This window comes from Corvus kubaryi, unplaced genomic scaffold, assembly GCF_017639235.1.
Source record: "Corvus kubaryi isolate FWS band 111438036 unplaced genomic scaffold, C.kubaryi_AGA036_p1.0 65375, whole genome shotgun sequence".
Taxonomy (NCBI): Eukaryota; Metazoa; Chordata; class Aves; order Passeriformes; family Corvidae; genus Corvus; species Corvus kubaryi.
In genome coordinates this window covers 185,739-213,580 of record NW_024581956.1, presented here as the reverse complement: position 1 = coordinate 213,580, position 27,842 = coordinate 185,739, and the positions used below count along the sequence as shown (strand labels likewise).

General features: G+C 40.7%; 1 protein-coding gene across 1 annotated transcript in view; it reads right to left on the bottom strand.

Annotated features, from left to right (window-relative positions):
* The window catches only part of LOC121673385 (very large A-kinase anchor protein-like), an 83,965-nt gene that overhangs the window by 33,172 nt on the left and 22,951 nt on the right, over positions 1–27,842 (bottom strand). The window contains exons 4-8 of the mRNA XM_042046662.1: positions 23,247–23,674; positions 7,629–12,132; positions 6,592–6,639; positions 6,127–6,242; positions 5,038–5,185 (exon numbers count right to left, since the gene is read on the bottom strand). Of these exons, the coding sequence (XP_041902596.1) occupies positions 5,038–5,185; positions 6,127–6,242; positions 6,592–6,639; positions 7,629–12,132; positions 23,247–23,674 (5,244 nt within the window). The remainder of the gene's footprint in view (positions 1–5,037; positions 5,186–6,126; positions 6,243–6,591; positions 6,640–7,628; positions 12,133–23,246; positions 23,675–27,842) is intronic.

Below are 27,842 nucleotides of genomic sequence, written 5' to 3'. Positions count from 1 at the left end.
TTTTTTCAGTAGCTATTGAACTGTCAGCAGTGAGTGTGGCAATTAGAATGGATGCACTTCAGGATATTGTTTCACTTTGCTCCTGAGACCTGAGGTAACACAGTAATACTGTTTTGGCAACTCCCCCTCCTGCAGAGTCACATTTCCTCTGTATTGTACCTTGCAAACAATGCACAGTCTTTGTTTTTAGAACAAAAACTGCAATACAGGAATTTTTATTTTCAGATGAACAAACCCAGAAAAACGAGGAAAAGAGACTTTCTAGAAAAATGCTGCTTTATAGGAAAATGCTAAGGAACTCCACTCCTCAATTCTAAGCGCATTGCTAGACAAGGTTAAAAAAAATAAAAGCAATCTCCCCATAGTTTTCACATGTGTATGTATCTTATTAAGCCACAGTTAAGAAATATTTCAAGTCTGTGGGGTTTTTTCCTAAAAATATCTGATATGTAACAAGGCTGAAATTCAGAAATCCAACAATAAAGCTTGACACTGAAAATGGGAAGTTGCACCTCCAAGAATTCCACAAATAATGATGCCAGACTCCTAATGGTTTCAGATACATTCTGAAACAAAGTACCTACAAGACTAGACAAGTAGCAAAATAAAAGTATCTGCCTGCAGGCTCAGACAGAATATGAGATGGAATATGTTTAATTTTAATTCAGTAGGAGGCTCTTGTTTTTGTTTTTCATTTAAGATTGGAAAAAGCCAGTCTGTATTCTCTTTTCAAGTCTGCTCTCCTGACTCAGAAGCTCATGAAGCAGTCTCCAGCTCCAGAGATGACAAATGTAGCAGGGTAGGTAAAGCACAAGCACTCATAATAAAATCTCTCCTAGTTATCCCCATCTCTCTCCAGCCAGATTTTGAGAGCAATAAAAAAACCTCTACTCACAGTGATTGTATTTTTGAGTGTGTTCTAGATTAAGTCCACAAACTTCTTCCACAAAGTGTCACACAGTAAACTGAGGTCTTCATCGAAATCAATTCAAATATTTGTTTTTAAAGGTGGTAACATGGTTGAGCAAGAAGTACCTTGTATTTTCTGAGCACATTTTTTTAAAGTCACAAATAAACATTTTGACTTAAATATGCAATTTGATTTACCTGTACTGATGCACAGACTGCAGAAAATGGTAACATTTATTATTACTGAATGAGATGAATGTTATGTATTTGCTGATGCACACTCAGTGCTATGCTATTAATTTATACAATTCAAGCATGCAAATTTAGCTTGCTAAATATTGGCCCCAGCATGTTCATATTTGCCTGAGCATATTTAACAGGCCTCATTACTTTCAGAGGCTCCCTTAACGTTCCCAATAAAGCCACCATCTTTAGAAACAAAATGAAAACCACACAAATATGATAGCAGTCAGGTGGAGAACTAGATTCTTCAGTCCAAAGCCCTGTCATCTGCAAGGCGTCGAGATTTGGAAATGAGATGCCCACATGCAAAACTATTATCATACAAAGCTGCTACCACAGTATTTCACCCCAGATCCCAAACTGGAAGGTTTCCTCCCTAAACCCACCCCCCAAACTGTGCCACCCCCCATCACAAGCAGTCCAAACTCACATCATTCATTGTCCTACTGACCCATTAGGCAAAAACAGAATAAAAAGCACAGCAAACAGATCATGCAGCTGTGCTCATTTCCAATGATAATACACAACCAGCAAATGCTTAGGTAGGTCACAGCCTCCAGGCATCCCTCTCTGCCTTCCTTACTCTGTGGTATTCTCCTCCTACCTCCACAGTGTCATTCTGGAATGCCTGTGCTTCCCTCGTGGTCTTTAGGGAGCTGGGATGTTTACAAAGCACGTGGAACACTTACAGACACCTCCAAAAGAGTAACATGGCCCTCAGCAGAAAGGTGAAGGCTCCTCCTGAAGAGAAGCCTTTAGCATGAAATATTCCTCTTCAGTGGCATTTCTGACGTTTTTCTAGTCTGACCAAGAGCTCCAGAAGAAGTGACAGACCTAAAGCCTTCAACTCCCTCAAGGTGGTCTTGGTTGTTTATCCTTCTTCTGGATCTAGGATTACAGCCCTAGAAGCTCCAGCAGGGCTAAATAAATTCAGCACTGCTAGGCCTTCTCCTCGGACCTGCCAGCTGTGGTGACTGAAGTGATCAAATCAGCCTGTTTAACTGGGGTGATTTTGTGTCAACAACAGGACAAAGAATGACTGAAGTCTGGCTTCTTATGGGAAATGCCAAAACAAGGATGAGAGAAGAGCCTATTAAAAACCAGGCCTAATTAGTTCTGGTATTCACATGATTGCTTTGTAATACAGTCTAGACACCACTTTACTTTAGATACACGTTTTGTCTTTAGGATGCTATCTGCTTCTGGAGCTTGTTTTTTTAATATTACTCTCTGTTGGTCCTCCAGACTTTTTTATCCATTCATAATTCTTACTCCCAGTGCTCCAGCACTGGACCACTCTTGCTACCCATCACCACCAACCAACTACAGAACTCAACGGAGTTGGTAGTAAAGTAAAATAATACAAAGGAAATTAATGATTACTGTCCTGGAAATACCAGCCAGCAAATGAAACCATCTGAAACTGCCAGGTGTCTTCCTATGGCATCTGACAAAGTAGTCCCTGCTTAAATTATGAACTTCCTTTCCCCTGGCAAACCACACAAACAAAACAAACACACCCTTCCATGTAATGCTGTGAACGAACCCATTACAAAGGGCTTTGCTTAAGGAGACTCCACAAGGAATCCAGTTATTTCCTGCCCAACCATCCTGCAGACAGCATCCTGCTGTTTCAGATCCCTTGTCACCTTGCAAAATAGTGGTTTATAAGACTATTCCAGAATGGAGGTGTCAGGAACTCTTCCTGACTCTTGTTTTTGGGAACATAACATTTAGCACCCTCCCTGGGCTTCCAAAAACAGATAGAATAAAGCACAACACATGCAAAAAGGTCAGCAAATGTATATACAGTAGGCCAGAGAACTGACCTGGCTACACAGACTGTGCTGCAGGAGCTGCACTGAACCTGTGTGTGCAGGCAGACTTTGACAGCCTTGGCTCACGCTGACTTGGCCTTAGTGGAATTCAGTCTCCACATCATTTCAGACAGGTCTTCATTTTACTGGTTGCACAATCTGTTTCCTTGGAATCTCCTCCCCACAACTTTCTTGAAATTAAATACACATGGGTACACCTAATGCATATCCACAGGTAGCCAGGGCACAAGCTAACCACAAATTAGCAGAATCTCTGCTTTTTTGGGAAGGCTTGAAGCCAAATCAAGAGCACAAAGCTACTGGCAGACTGTTCTTTGTCAATATGACACAAAAAAAAAAAATTAAATGTACCTCCTAGAGTTTCCTTAGTAAAAATCTGTTTTTCCTCTTCTTGGCAAGCTGTTTTCTTCTCAAATATTTAGCCAATGTTCAAATCTGCTAACTCAAAGCAACTGAACAACCATTAAACAACCACCATAAAAAAAAAAAAAAAAGCAGCTTGAAAAATTAGGAGACAAGCCAGATAGCCTGGACACAGAGCCAGTATGGCCAAACTAGCCTGGAGAAAAGACACTGACAGCCTATGAAAAAGAGAATGGCAGTAAAACATGGGAATCACACACATGAGCTGCCTGAAAAAGAATCCACTACTTGTCAAATAAAAACAACGCCTATATTTTCCACAAAAATAAATAAGGTAACACTTCGGCAAACTACCTTCCAAAAGTAGTTCTACAGCAGCTAAAAAACAACCTAAAAAAAGGAGGTTTGAAGCCTTGTTTCATGAACCAGGGTTTAGAGGACAACACCTGGCTTAGTGAGTGCACTAACCTCACCAACCATGCCTGCTAGAGGTTTAATTTACACAAGGAAAGTGTTGATTACTGAACTAGTGTACAGTAACAAAGCTTTCCATCTGTGTTCTATATAAATGAACCACAGACTGGGAGAGGAACCAAGGTCAAACCTATTTAGCTGTACTGCAAAGATTTTTATCAAGCATGATGAAGCTAAACTCGGTATCTTTCTATCCAAGAGTTTTCTTTCCTACCCAAGACACATCCAGCTTCCCTTGGTTTCAGACCATAGTTCCACATGTTATTGTGGAATACCTTTATTTATTTAGTTGCCTTCCACATTATTGATCAATAGTCGTATTACATATTGGTCAAAATATGTTAACTTCTTTATTCTTGCTTTCAGTCAGCCTCTTTTGGATTAATTAATTTCTAAGTTTTTTAAGAGAATGAAAAAGCATTTCTAATTGTCATGACATTACGCCCCTGTACCGATGACAAAAAGGTTATCAATTTTAAAATGACCTCTATACCAGCAGAGAACAGAGAAAGCACTTTACTGAAAATCTTTCCTGTTGTGATACAAATGATAATTCACTCACAGCAAGGGCCATTGCCCTGTGAGTAACTGGAATGCTACACTGAACTTCTAAGTCTTCTTAAATCACAAGATCTGGAAAATATATTCCTCATTCACTGAGTAACAACAGATGCATTATACTCAGTTTTAGACATTCGATTCTTATCAACAAAAAGCCTTCCAAACTGATGGCTGTAGGCAGAGCCACATGCTGTAGGTGTACCACTGGTCCACGTGGAAACCCTAGAGGTGGCACAGAGCTGTTAGAGGGAATGGCAGCAGGTTTTGGAGGCTACGCTGTACAAGTATGATTGGAAACCCAACTGCAACTGCAGCAGAGACCATACAGACACAGCAGACAGCTTAAGATAAAAACTTCTTCAAAAATATGAACTGATTCTGTTTAATTTAAAATAACTGGACAGGTCACTGTGTCATGCGAGGGTGGTGGCAAAGAAACACAATCAACCTGCTCATTAACTCAGGAAGAAAGGGAAATTTAGCACAGCAAAAGCTAAAGAATACACCACCTAGAAGGTGAAAAAAGTGAGTTATAGCAAATGTAAGTACAGTCAGCAACCCTACACACACATTGTCCACTGCCAGTAATATGCCACGGTGACCAACAAATCAATCACGCGCGTGAGAATGTTGTGAAGAAAGCCCGTACCTTTGTCACGTGTTTGATCGAACCAACTGTGAGGTTTCTTCGATGATGTTTTGTGCCTGGGAGATCCCAAAGATGATCCAGCACAGCCTCCCCTTCCTCTAGTACATGTTTTCGACCCTGGAACTTCGGTTTCTCATAAAAAATCCAGCTGCAATAATGATAAAATGAACTGAGTCGTTGCTGGTAGAGCACATCTGATGGAAAGCCCAGGAAAAAGCTCTTCTTATCAAGACCAATATCACATCTTTCTCATGCTGTCCCTCAGTAGTCACATTCACTTTAGCATTGAAAAGTAAAATACACAGTTCTTCTCCAGCACAAAAGATAAAATAAAAATACAGCTAAACCACAATGTAAATAAACACCCTTATTTTACCAGGACAAATGTATTTATTGTCACATCAAAACATGTCCTGTTCAGGCAGATACTACAAAAGGTATAAAACATATTAATAATGGCATTCAGCATTTCTTAGGATGTGAAGGAAATGTATGCAAAGCTGCACAAGGCTGCCTCAAAACTGCATAAATGTGGCAGGCATGGCTGACACAAGCATTCCCTGTAAGCTCCACCAACTAAATTCCAATGCAACAACTGACACAGACCCAGCTCCCCAAAGCAAATTGAGAAACACTTGCAAACTCACAGGTACTTGTATTTATCCTTCTGCATCCACATTCCTTTAAATGCCACATTAAAACCAGCAGCTGAGAATGTTCTTTTGATGGTCCTTTTGCAACAGCTACCATATAAGGAAACTGAACCATAAAAATCCACCTTTTTTTGTCATACACATCTCTAATCATGATTATGACTGCACTGGCTCAACACTTCAGGCAAGAACTCTAAACTTACTTGTGGCTCTATTAGAAACTTTCTGTTTGAACTTTCTCCCCTGGGGGAACAATACTTTTTTTTTTTTTTAAAGCCTTGTTTCATGCTTTTTTAGATAGTATCCGTCTAATTGTAAAGAAAGAAAATGACACTCCTGCAGATCAGACATGTGTCAAAAATAAATAAAAATACAAGAGGAACGTACATGCAGTCTATTGGAAAGACTCTATTTAAATATGACCTGGATTTCTTACCATCCTCTGATTATCCTAAGTATTGCTCCAATGGGAAAGATCCACGATGAGGCATCTAGCACATCAGAATGAACTTCTTGTTTACTTTTGTTGCCACAAGTATCATAAATAATAATCTGAAACAATACACAATGCATGCAAATGAGGGCCCATTTCAACACAGAGCACAGATAGTTATTTTTTGCTTGCAGCTTGTGCCCACTCAACTGAGAGGCTACACAGTTTCTTCTTTCATGAAACACTCTACTGAATGAAAACAACAATTGCTGAGAAAGACAGCAAAATTGCTAGTGACAGGATTTTAAATAATATATTCTCACTATTAGAGTGGGCAAGCATATGCTAATAATACACAAAAATACGTAAGATTAGACTAACAACTTCACATGCTTTCCATTCAAAAATGACAGTACAACAAATTATTCCATGTATCATGTTGATTTACGTGACACAAACTCTGCTTACCTTCCCTGGTCTTGGGTTGTATTTGAGACTTGCCCTGTCAATGAGGTTCTGAAAGTAAAAGGACATGGCAAACAACTATTAACACCTACAACAGTGGCACAAAGCACAGGCAAATTATTCTGGGTCCACTATTCCTGTACACGTACACAAGTGTCATTAGCAGCAAAAACCAAGATTTGTTTCACCGCCATTCAGAGTGGGTGAAAATGGTTTAAGTCAATCAGCAGAAAGCAGCATGTGCTAGAAAGGAAGAGCTGCTACGGAAGCTGTAGCCTTTACAAATGTATTCCCCTTTCCCAGCAAACAATAAACTGCATTTCTTAACAGAGGAAAAAGAAAAAGATCCCTCTAACATGGACTGGAGTATTCCCAACATTGTGGAAAGACTTCTTCAGCTACACATTTGGTCTGTGTGGCACTTTCAAACTCTAAACAAAGGAAGAACTGTTTCCATACCTCATCTGCCATTGCTTTAAGCAAACTAAAAAAAGAAATATTAATCTATGGGAGCAGCTATGTTATTTAGTTGCTAACTGAGCTAGAGTTTGTAGAAGACACTATGATGAAACAATCAAAGAGCCCAGTAAGCCAGTATTTGTATCTTTTTTTTGGACAAGACAGGTCTATTAAATAATCTCAGAAGTGAAAGAAATAAAAGAATAATTTTCATATAAAAGGCAATTCCATCATCTTCAGGTTGAAATGTCCTTAACATGGAAAAGTCTGTCCTGTGCTATTATAAAAACTTTCTATTATGCATATTTCTCTGTTTTACCTTCTGTTCACATATTCTGCTTCACAGTTAAATCCCTTTCACCTGCGTGCTGAACCAAGAGTTATCTTTTTAAAATTATTTAATCAGAAGACCTTTTCTTTTAAACTATGACATTAAAAAGCCTAATAACTTCCGATAAAAACTTTTGATTACTTTTATGATAAAATCTTAATTAAAAGGTAGCAAGGAGAACAGGGAGGCAGCAACTTTGAATCTGGGCTAATCACTTTGATTATAAATATCATGTGATATGACATCTTACCGCTGACAATTCTCCCAGTTTTGGCACGGTGTTGTCTTGAAACCAGTGAATCTTTGGCTGCAGTATATCCTGGAGAATGCTTCCAAACCTGGTCCCCTTTTCAGAAGGGCCTTTCCTGGCAGATTTCAAATACTGATAGTACACACTTGTAGGAGGCTGTGTTACAGCAGCATCAGCTTTCTCTGGAACTGGTTTACAAGGTGTTTGACTGCAAGAAGCCACATCTGGAAACTGTTCTGGTTGCTCCTGTGAGTCAGGCTGTTCTTTTGAAAGAAGAAATGATTGTTCAGTAAAAGAGCATCTACTTCGGTCATTTGATTGAGGGGTTGCTTTAAATTTCCCTCTGCACTGACTGGAAAGGCAGTTCTCTTCTCTCTCAACATCAAGAATATTTTCCTCATAAGATGGTTCTTCCTCTTCTTCCTCTTCTTCCTCCACTCCATCCTCCTCATCCTCCTCCTCTGTGCTGAAGCGAGCAGTGAACTGCAAGCGCTCAGACACCGACTGGAGGAGGGAAAGCACAGAAGCGTGGTCAGAGCTGTCTTTGGAGACTGCCCCAGGACGGCTTTCTGGAGACACATCCGTGGACAGCAGATCTTCCTGGGAGCTGTCGTCCTCGTAGATGGGAGACAGAGAGAACGGATAAACTCTGTAGCGCTTGGCCTCCACGCTCAGGAATGACTCTGAGCCTCGGCTCTCTGCTGCTTCATTCACCTTGCTGTCCTGCCCATAAAGACAGCCTGACTCCTGCTTATTCCTTGCTCTGTCACACCTTAGGTGATCTGTACTACCTGAAGGCAAATCAGAAGGAGAAAGAGAACCAGTTTGCATCTCATCAGTTGAGACAGATTTATTCTCAGTTTGAAGTGCACCCTCATAAATGATAGTAAAAGAATTGTTTTCCCACTGTTCAATCAGTGGAGAAGAGGCCAAAAGTTCTGTTGGTTCCTTCACATCATTGCTGCAGTCCAGGCCATTTTCTTCAAGCTGATCATTTCTCTCCATGTCGTGATCCTTCATTGGTGCCTGCGTCAGATTCTCATTATTTTGGGCAAAGACTGTGTTGAAGCAGTGTTTCCCTTCACTGCCCTCTCTGGGAACAGACAATTCAGGTACCACAGACTGTGCATCTAATCCAGTATTAACCTCTACTCTCTCCCTTGCCCCTTCTGCTAGTTGCTCTTCACTCTCCACTGCCTTTGAATTTTGTAAGGTTGCTTTTACTTGTACAGGTACTTCCTCTGCAGCCTCTTTCCCACAGTGTTTATACAGACTGCCCTCTGCATTGCTTTCCAGAGACATCTGAGGGCTGCTTTTATCTTTGGATTCACTCTGCAGGCCAATACATTCTTTGCCAGGCATAAAAGATGAAAAATTAACATTTACAGCTGGCAGCAGTGTGCACTCTGGCATATTTGTATTATTGCATGGACCTTTTAATGGCAATGACAAAAGCATTTCTTCATTTGCAGTAGCATCTCTACCAATAAAATGTAAAGTTCCATCAGATTTTCTACTCATTGCTGATACTTTGCCACACATTGCTGCAGCCAGATGGTCACACACCTTTCCATTGTGCCTCTCTTTTGCTGGGGTCAGAAAATCTGATTCTGGCCTTGCTAAACTGCCAGAGGGAAGAAATCCATTTGTTTGACAAGTAACTGCATTATTTGGTATCTTTTCATCACTTTGGGGCCAATCTATGCCATTTTCCATACAACTTGGAAGTAAAGGAGGACCTGAGCAATCTGCCTTTTCACAGTTTACACTTACAGTCTGAGTTGCATCCATCTCTGTTGGTTCCTGTGTATTCGCAGGAAATCTCATATCAAGATTTAAAGTCTTTGGCATTTCAGCCTCAGGTTTAGACTGAACCTTTCCAGAAGGCCTTTTCCTCTCAGTGCCTTGCTGCTGATTGGATGCCAGCTTTTGTATGGCTGAGTTAATGACCTCATCAACTGTTTCTTTTGCTTTTAGTGCTAGTGCCCTATGTAGGTCAATTTTGTCAGAGATGAAAGAGAGTATCTTTTCGTCTTGATTATCTGTATCCACTCTTTCATTTCCTGTAAACGAAGATGAGCCTCCTCCACCGGTCTCATTAAAATCTTCTAATGATGTCACAGCTGACTGGATTTCTCCTGCTGCCAGCTGTACACTTTCAGACTTCTGATAATTTGCAATACCCATATTTATTAAACTATCCTTGCTCCCACAAAGCTGGCAGACACCAAAGCCTTCTTTTGCTAGTATTTCTTCTGTAGCCAAGTGTAAAACTGAGTCCACTATTTCTTCAGCTTTCTTCAACAAATCAGCAGCATCTGGGAAAGAAGAACGTTCTTGTCCCTTCACATCAATATCTCCCCGTCCTTCCCCAGAACAGAGCCTGTTTGCCTGGGCAGGTGCAGCAGCTTCTTGGCCAGAAGGGGCTTCCAAGACAGCAGAAGCACCAAGAATCACCAGTCCCACAGCATCCCTGCACACACTCTCAGAACTGGCTGACTCAGATGCAGTTTCCAAAGATTTCAAAGGACAGAGGGGTGGTGGCATTGCCTCTGCCAGGACACTGCTGTCAGCCTGTTGTGTGGAGAAGGCCTCATCTGCCCCATCACTAGCTCTGTGACTGTAAGAATTACTGTTCCCCTGAGCAGTGCCAGACATCTCCAAGGCAGAAACAGGAAGGTTGGAGGCTTCTCTGGATACCAGAGAAGAAGTGGGCCTGGGGATGCAAACAGCCCCTGCATCTACACCATCAGCAGAGCTATCAAGCATAGAAGGAGTAATCTCAGGTTCCAGAGAACTTGCTGGGCACAAAGTTCTCAGGTCTCCTGAGCAAGGTGGCCCCTCGGTTGTCCTGTCCATAGGGATTATTCTCCTAAACTCTGCAGCTGCAAGATTAAACCTGTCCTGCTCAGAAGCAGCAATCTGGCCATTTTCAGAGTTAGTTTTTCCCTGTTTGTCAGATGAAGAATCAATTATTGTGGGTGATAGCCTAAGTTTATTGCTGTTTTCCTTCTTGGAAGAAAAATTAATACAGCTATTTTCAGAAACAGGCAGAGATTCGGAAATCAAGTCTACATTGTCTTTTTGACAGGTGAAAGCAGAATGGTTGGTCAAAGGCTTTCCTTCAGATCTCACGGCAGAATGGGAAACCATCACAGACATAGAGGTAGACTCGTGGGTTAGACGTGCTGTCAGCTCATCAAAATGAGTTTTCACACTTTGACACCCATGTGCACACAGTGACACATTGGCAAGGTTTCCCTTTTCCACTGCAACCTCAGGCAAATCCTCCATTTCCTCACCCTCCATTTCTAGACAAGGAAAACCAGTCTGCTGCATGGCAGTATCCTTAGAATTCTCCACATGGATTAGCTTGTGGCCATTTTGTACATGTGTTGCTTTCCCTAACTCACTCAGTTCTTCATTAGAAGCTCCCCTGCCCATGACTGTATCTTCATCGTGTCCAATAGATGACACTGAAGTGGTTGAATTGCCTGTGGCTGTGCACTTTCCTCCTTTGGACTGCATGCTGAGTGAAGTAGGTATTTGTTCATTAAAAGGAAACAGAACAGTAGCAGGAAAGTTCTGTGGACTTTGCTCTCTTCCCACAGCTGTCGCAATTTTCTCTGTGTCACCATTTCTTGGATCACCATCTTTATTGGCACTCCTGGTGTGCTCATCTCCTTGCTGCTGAAATGTACTGGTACTGAAACGAAGCCTCTGGACATCCAATGTTTGCTCTGAGTGATTATCCACTTGATGATTACAGCAAAATTCTCCTTTCCCCACCTGCAGTTCTTCACTAACTGTCTTGCTTTTCGATTTGGATGAATCTAAACAATCATCCTGTATTTCTTTTGCAGACTCCTTATTAGCTGCTTTGCTACAATAATTTTCTTTATTGAAGTTAGAAGTTGCATTTCTGTCTGTCTGAAACGGAGTTCCTGCTTCTCCCAGCAGTCCACCTTCTTTTCCAACCAAATTGTTTGCAGAACTGACTTTAAGGGAATGAGTACTCTGGGAAGTGGAATTGGTTAGGATCCCACTGTTTCTACTACTAAATGGCAATAATGAATCTAGTGAATACGTCCTTTTAACTGTTGTTGCAGCTAAAGCAGGTGTATTTCTTAAGTCTAACTCATGACATGACTCAGTGGATAAAGTTGTGGCCTTTGCAGCTCTTTCATGTTTACTTCGGCCCGAGCAATGCTGAGTGTTACCAGACTGTTTGCTTCCCACTCTAACTGCAGAAGAATTCAACATGCCATCATCTTGGTGATTTTTACCCTCATCTCTTCCATTTTCTTCTATTAGGCATCCTGATTTCACAGACAGAGTTGTTTGCACTTCTCCATTTTCTTTGACTGCTGAAGCATTTCTGTTCTCAGGACTTTTCTCTCCTTTTCCAGTTTCTGATTGATTCTTCAGGAGCTGCCTGATCCTTGCAGAACCCCGATACGTTGCATACGTGACTGCGGGTGCTTCTGGCTTCCGACGTGTCTGCCTGGAACGAGGATCATCAATATCAGCAAGGATACACAATAAATTGATGGTATGATAACAAAGCTTAGCACTAGCTGTAGATGATGTAAAATACTGTTTCCCTCCACAGGTTAGCACAAACTGCAGATTGCACTCAACATTATTTTCCTCCTTCTTCTGGTAAATACAGTTTTGTGTGACAAATGATATGGATACCACCTTTTACAAAAAAACCCAACTTAAACTACAAGCAAAAAAGTAGATGTTGCCTTAACCAACTTCCATCATTTATTTTCTACCAGACAAGGGAATTACTATTGGCAAGTGTCACTGCAAGGCAATATTTGCAGTGACAGAAATAATCATCCTGTTTTGAAGATGTTATATCCTACTAAAGCAGGCCTGTACATTAAAACTGGAGAAAATTTACTGTACTAATGCTCAGTAAAATATTGAATTGAAATTTAAACTTTTACCCAATATCTCATACTGTTAAGAAACAGGATGAGGAGAAACAAAACATGTGGCAAAAGAGAAAGTATATAACGGGACGCTTTTTTGAACCACAGGGTAGTAAGGAAAGAGACTGAATGGAGAATGGGTAAGAATGAAGACTGTTGGAATGCTGGAGGGAATACCAAAATGGGAAGACTAGAAATGTGACAAGGGATTGGTAGACCTAGCCGTTCATTAGTCTTCAATTTCTGCAAATTTAGCGGCAAAAAACAGCAAATGCAAAAACTAAGAAAAGAAAGAATCACCACAGAGGAACTGTGATCCTAATCCTTCACTGCTCTTTCTGATAATACTAAGTTCAGAGCCTGTCACTTCCAATTTTCTGAAGGAGCAGTTTTTCTTCTCTCCTAAAACTAGGAGACATCACAAATACTCACCTTTCTTTCAAGTGCTTCTCTCTTTTCCCCCTATTAAAGAATTCTTAGAAAAATCAGTCACTGTCAGCTTTTCCACTCTTCACTTTAAGACAAAGTAGATGCTCAGACTAGACTTAAACTCCCTTCTGCCTCAGCCTCCATGTAAACTGAGAAGAAACCCCTTCAAAGTCTGCCCCATATCTGCTAACACAGTGAAAGGCTGGAATCAACCATTCAGCTGTGGAAGATTGTCATACTCATTCCAGAAGACCCTCTTGGGCAAAAGCAACAACAACAACAAAAAGGTGTTGGCTAAGATTTTGGTTTCTAACATAAAAGCATTGCAATATATAAAAATAGCTTAGTAGCTTCTAAAAGCTCTTTGAACCTTCTCCCATCAGTTCAATTTGTTGAGAAGTTGCTACAGCTCTAGAGCTGAGAACAAATAATTTAAGTAAGAAATAAAAACCAAATTTACTACGGGAAGTGAAACATTTGAGTACCATTGAGTAACTGTAACTTCAAATCTTATTTGCATGGATTCTGAGTATATATTCTCTCAAAAGATAGAGAAGAATATGAAAAAGGAGTGGATTCACCAATCTAAAAATAGAATCTCTCTTCTGTCAAGATTTTAGAGGTCAAGATTCTTACTTCAATATTAATTTTATTTTGAAGAGGGAACTTAATGCTATTTAAAATCACAAGTAAAGAATACCCACAGAGTACAAGTGAACTAAATATGAAATTATTCATATTCATAAACATTAAAAGAGAGATATAAACAGTCATTTATATGCATGTTTTACACTGCTAGGTACCTTTAGGCTAATGCCAAAATACATTAATATGGGAATTTAGACTTTGTGAGAACTTGAAAATTCAGTTTGTATTGGGATTAAATTCACTGTCATCTCTGATGGAGACTACAGCAGAATCTCAATACAGGGTTTGTTGGCCACGTATATTAAGTCACAGAGGAAACAGAAAAGTCTTGTATAAATGGCACATCTCCCAGCTTGCCAAGTTAGATGCCTACATTTAGTCTTCTATAGCACCAGTTTGGCTTCTAGAGATACCAGCAGTGGTAGCTGCTAAACATCACACACTCCATTTGCTGAAATGGCTGACCTGAGGATTCACAATCCTCCAAAGAAACATAAATATTTCTGAGTGAAAAAAACCAAAACACAGTGGGAAAAGGGGTAGGGGGGAAAAAATTATCATTATTTTCCACAGAAAATTCTCTTCTACATTAGAAAATATTTTCTATAACTCCAGAGATACTAAAAATGTGAGGGGAAGGACCTGTTGGGTTCTGCAGAGCAGTATATTTACTCAGCATCAGCCATAGTCATACTAAAAATAAGTCTTAAGAATGTAAGACCTGATCATGCTCTTATTCAGAATTAACCTTACCGAGTAACCTTTCCTGCTTTAAATAATCACTATTAAGCTTCTACGAACTCCAGCAGCTCCTCTATACTTTGGACAACCTCAAAAATAAAAGTTGTCCCACAAGTGTCCTGAATCCAGATGAAATTTCTTTTAAAAACACAAGCAGAACACATAACGGTAACATTTCTCAGAAAGAAAATAAGTTTTATGGCTTCTTGAACAGATCAAATGTAATGATACATGCTTGAAGTGAACATATAAATGGGTATTGCAAGATGCCAAACACTCACTTCCACCAAAACCAAGGCAGGACTTCGAATAAGCAGCTTGACAAGAATTAGCTTTGACTGAGTGTCTTTCATTTCATGGTTGATATTTTTGTGTCATATGCAGGGGGGAGAACCAATGCTCCAGAACAAACCTGGGCCATGTCTTTCCATTTGCCTCCCATACCCAACTTTGCCTTCGAATTTTTCATGTGAACCCAGCAGTTCTGAAACCCAAAGCATCCAGATATGGGATGAATAGGTACATTTTACAGAAGGTATGACAAGGAGAGCCCAGCATGATTGGGTTCTATATTTACACTGATTGAAGCCACAGATCCCCCCCAACCATTATTTATTACAAAAGGTCAGGCAAGAAAATGTATTCAGAAGCTACTTTTTTGCCTATGTGGCAACCTTTATAACTTCTCCCAATTCTTTTTGCTCTCTGTTTGTCTTCTGAGAGAATTTTACGCTCCAATTGATCAATCTGAAGTCTGAGCAAGACTCCAAGCCGTTTGCCCTTTGGAGAATTGTGCACAAACCCGGTCCTGAGGAGCACTGGCTCCACCCCTGCTTCAGCTGCAGAGCCTCAGCCTGTGCCAGTATCTCCCAAGACGCAGCTCTGCTCTCCTGCAGGCTTCACTCTACCAAGACTTTCATCAGTGAACTCTATTTTCAACCAGAACCAACCTTTCCTCCACAGACAAGGCAGCTTCAGGATCTCTGTCTGACCTTTGGTAAAGAATTTGCTGCTCAGCATATTATAAAAAAATTTGCCAGCAGACCTTTTAGTCCTAATGCATTTCCTTTTAGAGCACATAGAACCATATTCATTCTGAATGCTCCCATGCAACAGCAAGACATTTAAAAAATGAAAACCCATGTTCCTGTGCAGCACCAGCAACTCAGCTGTAAGTCTTATGAAACAAATTTAGAAGCAGGCTGTGCCACAAAAAAATCTTCTGAAAGTGTCACTAGAGACTTGTTTCATTTCTGATCACCAAAAGAATATGTCAGTTCAGAACTTGCCTTAAAAACTCTTTGCAAAAAAATTTTTTCAGCTCATGTGAGGATGCAGATGAAAGCCTGATTATACAAAGAACCCAGTGTGCATTCTGTCACATATTTCAAATACTAGGAGATTCCTTCTTTCCTGTCCTCACAGGAAGCTATTCAATTCCCTATAAAGCCTTAAATCAGTTTCACAAAAGATTTTGACAGCAACAAGAGAGGATGTCAACATGAGTTACGTTAAATTTGTCAAAAGTAGGTGCTTGTAGATATTTCTTCTATTGTGAAAAAGATATAAAAAGTTAAAGGGGGACTAACTCAAGGAGCAGAGGGGAACATGTTCTGACATCTTACATGACAGACATCTTGTGTAACTTGCCCAAGTGGCAGTGGTTATAAAACTGTGTTGTTGATTTGGAAGGCCTGAAGCAGGAGGAAACTTCCTACCTTGAACGCCTCGTTCCAGTGCACCCATAAAGAACACACTGTTTGCATTTTTTCAAGCATACGCCATCGAGATGGCCATCCCTCCAAGCCTATTTGTACCATACAATAATGCAGAAAGTAGAGAGCCCTATACATTTTCCAAAAGGTGGAAGAAGACCACATAGCTTCTCAGGCCCCCAGGAGCACAGTTCATTTGCACAGCAGGGCACTGCTGCCCAGCCTGCTTCTGCAGCACGCAACACCTGCCTCTCCCAAAACATGGCATGCCAATTTTCCCCCTCGTGTCTCACTCTTCCAGATATTATGTCCCCAGCCCAGCGGTCTCCTGCTTTCACAAGCATGTCCTTGCCTGATTTCCCCAGTTGCTTGTCAAAGACCCCGCAGAGAGAGCCACCAGAGAGATTTGCAGGCTACAGGCTGAAAACCGCTGATCTAGATCAGTGTGAGTCTTGTAGCTCCTGTCTACCCCTCTCTGACCATCTTAAAATTACCCTGTTGTTTATTTTAATTTTTTTCCACTGTATACTTAACTGACAACTTTAAAAAAAATTATTTTAAGGTACTTCATCTGGAAACAACTGTCTTGAAGTCACTTTGAAAAACCTTCTGGTGGAATCCAACTTAGCCAGCCAGGTGGTTTCTGTGCTATTCATAAATGGGAAAAATGAAAGACTTGCTGGAAAAAAGACACTGAGGGCTAACTGAATAGTTGCCATACACAACTTAGATGAAAGAAAACAATTTTTTAGCCAGAGGGGATAGCTCCGTGATTTAAATCTGCAGTCTGAAATACTTAGTGTCCTGGGACGTCACAATGTATGTTTGAAAAGGTCAAAAGTTTGGTTGAACAAAGTGATTTACACACACTTGATTCTCCAGGAAATTTCAAAGCTAATGTTCCATAAGGGCAATTAAGAGTCAATGGCAATTTTAATAAAAGCAAACACAGTCTCTGTGACCTTGGAAAGAATGTTTTCCCTTCCCCTTGCCCTTTAGGGTAGTAATTCTTGATTATCTCCCACATCTGGGAAAACCTATTCTTTGAGTCTGAAGGAAGAGAGCACACATCAAGGCTCACCCAAAACACCAGAGGCTGCGAGACCAAGACCAGCAGAAAGGGCCTGGGATCACTCCCAGCTCTTCCTTGCCATATTTCCCCAGTACCTGGCACCAGCCAGCCTTCCTACTCCATACCTGTGGGAAGTGTCCTCACCTGCTGCCCCTCCGTTTTCCTCTGTAACATTCAGGGATTCAGGTGCCCAGGACTTGCCCCTCCCAGGGAGCAGGGACAAGCAGAGCCTGTGCTGCTTCTCACAGGTGTGCAAGAGCTGGGGACAGCAGTAAGGTCTCCCCTCAGCTTTTCATCTTAAGGCTGAAGAAAGCCACTCCTAGCCTCTTCTGAGATGTAATGAAGAATCAAAGCCAGGGCATCCCTCTACTCTCTTCAAGCAAGAAAGTAGCTTCAGGTGTGGCAGGGAAAGAAAAGGGTTTGGCTCAGCTGAATACATTTCACAGCTGAACAACCCTACTAAAAAAAAAAGTTCAGTGGAGAAAACAATCCAGTGAATTAATTTTTGACTTAATTTTTTTAGCTCAATTTTGCACCACACATCTGTTAAGAATTACTCTTAAAATACAAAGTTTCATTCTTCAGAAACACAAAAATCTTTTCTTTCGCCTTTGGACCGCATCCCATCTCTGGGTAGGTACCCCTCTCTGGCAGGTAGAGAAATGCTTTGGGGTCTGCATTTCTCCTACAGCACAGCCCTGAGAGTGACCACCCTCCACAGCTCACCCAGGGAATTGGGGCAGGATGATTCTGCTCCTTCCCTGGGACAGCCTTCTAATTTTGGATGGTCTTTGGCTGACCCAGAAGGGTGGAGCTGCCCACGTAGTTTATACCCCTCTCAAGTGGCAGCAGGTCACTCTCAGCAGTGACTCCCTGCCCACCTGAGCACCAGCAACTGAGCAACACTGCATGTCCATGGCCAGAACTACCAACAAATCAACACCAACAAATGCAGGAGCAGCAGCTTCCCCACTCCCCTTCACTATTTCTCAGGAATTACCTGATGAGACTACTGCTTGGAATTCAGTGATTGATTTTCGCTCGTTTACTCTTGATTTTCTGCCAAAGGCATCTATCTATAGGGAAAGATGAATGTTGCTGCTACTGACTGAATCAAAACCACAACACACAACAATCCATCAGACAAATTAAGGGCTGTGTTTTGTTATCACCACAAGCCTGCCTCTGACAAGCAACACTCAGGAGAATTACAAGCTCCGAAACAAACCTATTAACCAGAATTATGTAAACCTGAAGGGTTTTATCAGATGTACTTCTATCAGAGCAAAATAAAAGGACAGGATTTGCTGACAGTACCAAGGTGGTAAATACTAATTGCTAATACTAATATACATCAATTAAATGTATAGCAACAGGTTTATTAGACTTAGAAATTTCAGTCCATTTACAGTTCTACTGTGTTACACATTATTGGGTTCTGTGAGGGAATGGGTTTTTTTAATTATTATTTATTTTTTTCTCCTTAGGGCTACCTCCCTTCTGAATTAAATTGCTTGCAACGATCTCACTAAATTATTCCTAGTACCTGGCTCTTAGCAGGGTATGAAATGTAAACATATTTTGAGCATCTGCTTTTGAAATCACCCCCTCCCCCTTTTCTACCTACACTTAGAAAGTCCTTGCAGTTGTGCGATTCAGAGTTCTTTCTCACATCCAAATCTACCAGGTTCATAACAGAAGGAAGAAGACAGGATCTTAAAATACTTTGTTGAACTGGGGTATTAGTGTCTTAACCAGGATTATTTCATCAAAACATTCAGAGTAAGTACAATTTTGATTTTTGCCTCTTCAGCCACGTTCAGCAAAGCACTAAGCCTCCTCCCTGCCGAACTCCAGAACAAGCTGTGCAGTTTCACAGGCACTATTGTTCTGCACAACACTATTTGCAACATCCACTTATTGTTACTGGATGTTACAAAAAAAAGAAAAATCTACTGGAAGATAGATGAATGGCAAGCAGTCAATAGAACGGATCTGGGTCATCAGTCTTTGGGGCAGGGGGAAAGGAAAACACCTGTCAAAGTTTTGTCCTCAGTCACCAGCACAAGGTTCTACCCATTACCACCACTGGTGATCTTGAGAAGATTGCAGGTATGCACTGCAGGAAGCCCATTCTCAATTTTGAAGCCAAATCGTTGATTTTTAGTGACAGACAATATATGTGTGAGTGAATGAATTTCACATTATAGAAGAGAAAGATAATGGGGCAAATCTGTGTTTTGTATTCGTCACCTACTACACGAAATCATCATCTCTCTCATGCAGACTTTCAGCAATGAGAAATGAGGTGAAGTGCACCCCCACTGCTCCATGGTTTTATTTTTAGGGCTTATTTCATCAGTTAAAGGCTGGCTTTTAACATCATTAAGGAGTGCAAAGGCCAAGAGTAAACAGGAAGTTTTCACTTTCATGCCTACCAGTCTGCCACAGGGGACTATTCCACCCAAAAGTTTCCATCTTACCCAAGAGGTTTTTCTACACTAAGTAGCAAACACCCTACTTTGCAGTTGCTTGGTCCACTTTACTTTGCTTCTTCAAGGCAAAGAAACCTTCAACCATCCCAGAGAAACCGAAAACTGAGGGATGCAATAACTGGAGACTTAGCACAACTCTCCTCACCCATTTCTGTGCTGCAATTACTGTCCACAGTAATTGTCTTCCAGAGACTTTGCCAAATTTATCATGGTTTTGTCTTCTGTGCTCCTCCTTTACCACTTGCCACCATTGGGATTAAAGGACCAAAAGCCTTTGAGGTAAAAATTACCTCTGAGCCAACCAGCCAGGGTGATGGAGGAATAACGTGACCTACACGTTTTGTCCCTCACAAACATGTACTCCACAGATTGATCTCATGAGTTCCACTTTCCTTGGCTCAAGGCCTGGAAACTTGAGTTTTTACCAAGTGCCAGACCTCCCACAGAGGGCAAAATTAACCTCAGTTTACAGGTCAGAGCACTCTGATATCCTTGTATTTCGCAAAATATTGCTTTAAGGATATGAGGAGAATGAGGTTTTCTCAGTAAAGGCATCTGACACCATTTGGTAGGTTTTAAAAAATCTGAAAGGTTGTTTAGTTTAGGCTTTCTTTTTTAAACAACTCTAATGGGGATTATGCAATCTAACAACCATCCCTCTTCCACTTATCACTGCAACCTCCTCACTAACCACAGACTGCTCCTAACACAGTATTTCACTGTAGTTTAGAATTAACAAATTCATTTACATCTTCCTCATGACAAAGGAAACTGCTGTGAGATTAATAATGCAGTGGTCACAAGGCCTTGTAAAGCCCTCTGCTACATCCTGCCTCTACGTGAAATGCTAAAAGTGCAGTTTAATGCAACAATCAATGGAATCAACTCCTTTGACTTTATACGGCTCACCAGCACATCTCACACGACTTCTAGGAATCAATCATTTTTAGGTTCACATCATCTTTGCTCTTCATGGTTTCCACACCTTCCTGATGCTTTGTGCTACGTCTTTACCCCTTCTCCCCATCATTCCTTGTGTGCTTGTAGCCCCCACTTCCAACAAGACTCTTTAACCAACCGACAGCAACCAAGAGCGTTCTTACAGTTTAGCTACGCTAATTGAATCCCAGCTAGTTAATATTTAGTAAAAAACCCAGCTAGTACTGGAAAGAATAAACTACTCTCCATCCTTTAAACTTTTATAAACTAAAAGAGAACAAATCCAGCATAACCACTTCCATAAAAGAAAAAAAAAGTTATCCTTGATTCAAACTTTTTAGAAAGGTAAACAATGCAAGCCTCTGCTTCCCCACAGTCATTCCAATTTTTCTTTACTAATTGCTTCAGAAGAGCAGTTCACATTGTGTGGTCAGGCAGAGAAAAACATAATTAAAGTTACACAGAGATTGTCTAACTTGTTAGTATCCCAAGCCAAAAAGAGCAGAAAATACACTGTACTTTAGAGAATCAGCTTAAAAGGACATTAAAATTGGTTTAATGTTTGCCCTAATTTACAACAGCTACAATGAAAAAAAACCCTGATTCTTCTTCCATTTAAAAAAGTTCTTTTCTATGGAAAAAGTTAATTCTGTATATAGACCAGCTTACCCTTACCTCCAAACTAGCAACACATATTCTTATGTGCTTGCCTGGTCATGAGACGTGAACTATACCGAAAAAGAATCTAAACTGATCTGCAAAGATTATCTAACAGAACAGGACAATGTCAAAGGATGGTCAACTGAAAAAGCCAACAGTAACTTTGACTTCAGGAAAACAAAAATAACTCAAAAATTTTTGCACAGAGCAAAGAGGTCACCTCAGTGAGTTAGCACCCAACTTTCCATACTCCACTAACTTTTATTAATGCTTTATTTTATTAATCTACATTTTAATGAAGAATTCACAAGAAGAAGAAGGGGAATGAGATCCATCTTACCCTGTAAATTGTGCATACAGAAGGGTATACTACAGAAACAGCGAAGAGCAGCAAGAGACTGATGCAGCAACCCAGCCTGTCCAACAGGTTTTAGGGAATACAGTTTGCTCAGGAACTAGACCGAATAACACCACGCTCCAGGGCCTCTCCAGAGCACAACTAAGGGGAGGGGAACTTTTCTCCTGCATTGATCAAAGCAGTGGTGATGCTGAGCTGCAGTTTGGAAAAAGCATAGTCAAATGCGTGATACCACGATAAGAGTCTGAGATAAAAACCAGTTGACCACGTCACAGACCAAACCAGAGTGTTCACAAGAACTCAACCATTATTACTATTAATTACTGTATTTTGGAGGCAGAAATACAGTTTTAACTCCATCTAAATAGGTATTACATCACCTGTTCATATCTTGACCAGCCACTGCATTTACAACATAAAGCTTCAAATCATTATTCTGCCAAATAATAGGTAAGGGCAGAGTGCTGGAGAGAGCCCCAGTCTGGAAGTGGAATTCAATAAGCAGCTATTGTGGGTGTCTCTGACCTCCTACATGGAGATGAAACACTTCACATGCCACCAATAAACAGACTGAACACAACTCAAATTAGTTAAAAAAAATTAAAAGGAAAAAGGTGTCTCCTCTGAGTCCATCCTCCCATTCTGCAATTCAAGCAGGAGCACTGTGATAGAGACCAATTGGTTAACCCCAATCATTACTTTCTGCTTAAATTTGAAATAAATACTCTGGGCCATACTGAAAGCCTGAGTAATCAACACTTGCAGACCCACTGCCCACAAACAAGTCCATGTTCTACACACCTACTGAAAACTGGACAGGAACCACAGGCTAATTCACACCTAAACCAAACCTACTCTGTGCTGACCCATGTGTAGCCCAATTTTCAACATAACAGCTACAAATTCTTTTGGAAAACTAATACCTATGTTTATGACAATCAGAAAAGGTTTGGTAATACACAGTGTTGACCACAGCCAGTGCTTTAACTTTTCTACTCTCAAACACACAATGGTGCTCTTGCCATCATTTTTTCTTTTAACATTCTTCTAAAAATATTACAGGACTGCAAAAAATGCTCCATATTTGGACTAATTGAAATTGAGTGCTTTACATAACCTTCTTTACATCACAGGAAAACCCCAAAGAACCAGGGGGGGGGAAAAAAAAAAAAAAAAATACACAAGCAAAAATCACCCAGTCAGTTATCCAAGAAAAATAATTTAAAAAAGAGAAAACCTTACTTGCGTAAGTAAAATTATTGAACCGCTGAGATATAAAAAAGACAAACATTTAAGCCTTTATATAGGCCATAATATGGATGGAAATAAGCTCTTTACACTTCTTTTTTTTCCTTAACATATTTATAAATGACACATCTAGTCAGAACACTTTTAAAGAACTTCTTTAAAGTTATATTTTGTTGCAGTTGACTTCTCCCCTCCTCATTTATGTAGAGTAGTTGCTACTGGAGTTTTGCACAAGTCAAGCCAGGGACACTCCAATCACCCTTGGAAATGACAGACATTTGTCATACACTCAGCAGAACTTGGTCAGCATAGTTCTATGCACACACACACACACACATCAACATATTTAATAATAAACTATAAAACTTACTTCTCTGTATCTGAGGATTGTTTCCAGCCTCTTAGAAGATCCTGTGTGATATCTTTCCCAGTATTAGTTAAGATGGCATCATCTTTATTTACAGAATCCTCTTTTCTTCTAGCCACAGGCTCTTCAACTTTCGGATTCTTTGGCTGCACGTCCTTTGGAAGGGTATTTGTGCTCTGTAAATCCTTTTCACATCTGTTGGGCTCATCTTGGAAGGTAGAGGGTTTAGATTCTACCAAAGATGATTTTGTTGCAATATTAAATAAGCTTCCAAGGAAATGAAAAAAGCCTTCTCGGGGTTGCTTGTCTTTATCTGCTGTTTTGATTCCAGGAGTCAAACTAGGGAGGCTATTAGCCTTTTTCAGTTCCTCCTGGATTTCAGACTTGCTAAGTTCTTCTGTTGAATGGTTCTTCTCTTCATTTTGACAAGCCTAAGATAAATACAAAAAGCACATAAAGATGCTGTTTCCTGTCATTTTCACACATTCCCAAATTCCTTGATTTTAATTTGCGCCTATGCATTGTATTCCTTTCAGGAGAGCTGTCATTTAGAAAGGTTAAAGCCCACTGCTTGCTGTCTTCTCTTTTTGTACTAAAGAGGTCCCAATTCTACAAAAATAAAAAGGACTAATACAGGCTAGAAAATTCCCAAAGTAGCTGCAGTGGAAAAAAAAATACAGGACAGATGGCAACAATTGCTTCAACTGGCATAAAAAACATGGGGAAGAAGCAAGGAACAGTTATTTCACACTTCAGACTAATCCCCAGCACAGCTTCACAAACAAACATCCATGTGCTTGTGAGAACAGTTTTCAGCTTGCAATCTAGGCAAGAACACCACAGCCAAACAGAAACACACCACAGCCTTCTGCACGTCTGAAAACCGAGCAGAATCAAGAACAGAATAGGGATAAAACAAACTCGGCTCGCATGCCAGAGGTGAATCCTGCCTGCCACCCTTAGCAAACCGATGTTGCAGCCTTTGGCCAGCTCTCCTTCAACTGCACAGCTCTGTTTCCAAAGGGATTTGTTGTGCCCCACAGCCTCCAGCACTCAAATTGCCTGGTTTTCCACACAGCCAAAGTCCTACAGAGCACCACCCTGCACCTCTGACCTTCTGACCTGACTATCAGCGAACTGAAATGAATGAGCACCAAGGCAGGGTTTCACCTCATTCAAACCACATGTTCATTTCTTCCCTCAACTCAGCTGAGCATCTACACCCAGAAGCAAGGCAAGCCCCATTCCTCACCAATTTGTGCCCTTGAATTTCCTCCGTGTCAGCTCCTCTCACAGATCCAAGGTCTGCTGTACAAGCCCATCTTACTTCTGTCAAGACCATCTGCCCAAAAGGATGGTGCAACTTCACCGTAAGACTTCACAAACACCACATGTAACCACATTTTCAGCTTCACAATCTGCAAATATGTTTTTCCCTGGACTAAAGTTTTCGGGGAAGCACCTCCCCCCCCCATCCCCACCCTTCGTAGTGGGTGCCATAGGATATTGCTGCCTATTTTATCTTTACAGTACAACCCTTGTAATTTCAATTCCTGATTCAACCCAGTTTATTAAAACAGATTGAAGTTACCCCAGCTTTTCTTAGATGAAATCTATCCTGCTCAACAGGAGTGGGAAAGAACATGAACAAAAAGTCCTATGCAAATTTTAGTTGCGTCAACAGTACACTTGGATGAGAGTAATTGTTTCAAATTGGGCAACACCTACTCATCCAATCTACAGAGAAAGCTACTATTTCCACTAGGTGACTAATCCTATTGCCACTTGAAGTAATCTTAAATAAACCAGCAGGCTTATCTGTTAATAGGCAATCTAGGATCATGTTAATGATGAAAAAAGGGTTTTAATGAACTCAGCTTCATCCTTGGGGAACAGCAATTTCTTAAGAACTTTCAAGATATATTTGGTGATACTGGAGAAGTGGTCTTTAAACTTCAAGCAATGCTTTTTCACCTTTTAAATACAGAGTAGATGCAATTGCTTAATATTAAAAGATGCATGTGCTGAAAGTGGAATTGTTTATGTGAGGATAGAAATTGAACAGCACTAATTTGTCCTTGAGAAAGCCACACAACCTCCATTTTCTTCGTACAGGCAAGATACTTGTACAACCACACTGAACTTCTAAGTAAACTTCTAGAAGTGGGCCAAGTCAAACTCTGGCCTTTTTTCATCCCACCTGTGACAAACCCCACCTGCTCCCCCACACACTGCACTGATCAACAGCTGATGCATCACAAAGGGGTGTAGTCACCCCTGGGTATCAGAGATTTACCACTTTACATGTCAACTCCACCAAACCCAGCCCTGGAAATGAAGATGCCAACAGTGCAGCTTGCAGACGTGCCACAGCTCTGGCTGCTGCTGGCTTCAGTACTAGACAAGTAACACACGAGCCTGGAATGAATCTCTTGAATAATTAACTTTATCTCACAGGAACTGAGTACTTTGCATAAGGAAATACAAAACAGAAACAAGAAATCGAAACAATTTCCAAAATTTGGTAAGTGAATGATTCACCATGACAGCTTCAAAGTTCTATTTTCACAGTTTCTCCCTTCACTTTCACTAACACCTTAGAATTGTTCAATACCAGATTTTAATTCAACTTCAAGTGAAGGAGGGCATTTCTCCCTTGTTTTGTGATTCGTACCATTCACTCAGAAACACTCAGAAGAGTATTTCAATGCAGGAAATGCACACATCTTATTCTTTGCACATATAACCTTTTTAAGCTATAAACATTTATATTAACTATTACAGTATCTATGAAGTTAACAACTAAATGCATTAACTATAAAAGAAATTGTTACATTAAAAACTTAAGAACAGTTTAGTCTTACAGCTGTTTTTGTTTGTTGCTTTGTTTGGTGGGGTTTTGCCCATTTTTTAAAACCATTTGTATTCAGGAACTACTGGAGGGTTTTGGTTTTTTTTTTCCTGTTAGGAACTGAGACTTCAAATATAGTTAAATCTCTACATGTGAAAGTCTTCTCCAAGCAGCTCTGAGACATAACGCTTGTTAAGACTGTGCTGCTTATTTGTGAGCATAATTTATGCCCTGCTTGAAAAGCTGTTTTGTAGTCTCTGCTTCCAGAAACAGAAATCTATTTAGACTTTCCTTCCTCTTTAATCTTCCTTTCTTTACTTAACTTTTGGTAAATCAAAAGAACAGGAAGTTTTAATATGAAAGGGTCCTTCCATACCTTTAACCATAAATAGCATCTTGCATGAAAAAAAGCCACAGAGAACATTTACGCTGTGCTTATTTGAAGATGTATGTGGATATTAAGTCCTAACACAGAAACTGTACAAATCATTTTTTCTTCTCTTCAATATAATCAATCCTACTCTCCATATATTCTCCCTCCTGCTCCACTTCGCCATAACAGACAGCTTGAGCTATAGGTATTTTATCATTTGCACACAAAATCTCAATTTAAAGTCTGAAGCACTGTTTAGGCATTACACAAACAGCACTGCTCCTGCTGCAGATTTTGAAGTTTGTCTTTTAAGATGATGCCATATTCAAATTAGTGAGACGAAAGCACATGATTTTACTAAAGCCAGTAAGCCTCTAGCACAGCAGGAGCCTTCAGGCACAAGTGCCTGATGAACACGCAGTACAGTGGCACTTCCACGAATCAGTATCACAGAAACTTTCACTTATCGTTGCCCATGCCTCTCTCCCAGTCTGTCTCTGACAGAAGCCCCCAGCAAACACTCAGGAAAAAAAAAAAAAAGGCAAGGGCATAGGGTATATATAAAGTAATCCTTTCCCTGGTACGTCCCACCAGTTTTCAACAGTCTTTAGCCTTTAGCTGACATTGACAGAGCATTTATTCTGTCACAATTAAGCTTGAGCAGTTTGATACTCACAACACTGAAGGAATACCAGTGACTCTTGTTTTACCTACACTTCATGTCATCCGTCAAAGAAAAACAAATTTAAGAAGTCCTCTTGCAGTGTCACAGCAGTCTGAATAGTTTCTCAGGCTTACCAAGCAAAGAGTAGTTTCTGGATGGAAACCCACCTGCCAGATCCCCTCTGAGATCCTTGCTGATGCAAGGAAAAAAAGTTCCCTGCTATAGCGTTCTTTCTGCTCCTCTTGTAATGAACTGTCATCAGTCTTTCCCTTGCCTCCCCTTTCCCACTCTCTGTGAGCTTTCCTGCTTGTGACATGCTTCATGAAGCTTTAATTAGCTTTTAGTCCTTTGGCAACTCATTCCTCCAAGTTTCACTGGGCAAGCCCTGGGTAACCTGGCCTGACCTTACAGCTGAACTGAGGCTGGACTGGATGACATTCTGGAGTCCCTTCAATCTGAATTATCCTATGGGCCTGTGCCCTCACATGCAACGAGGCTGGTGCAGAGGGGAAGCCTGGCAGAGTGTGAAACAAGATCATGCTTTCGATCAGGTGACTGGGGAGACTGCAGTGGTAAGTGACGCTGTGTCTGGGCACCGTGCTCCCACTTTGCTGCACAAAGCAGCCTGGCAGCTGGGGCTCGGGAGACAAGCCCACGGTGCCACGTCTCAGGCAGGATTCTCATCTCAGCTAATCTATTCATGGCAGCCGA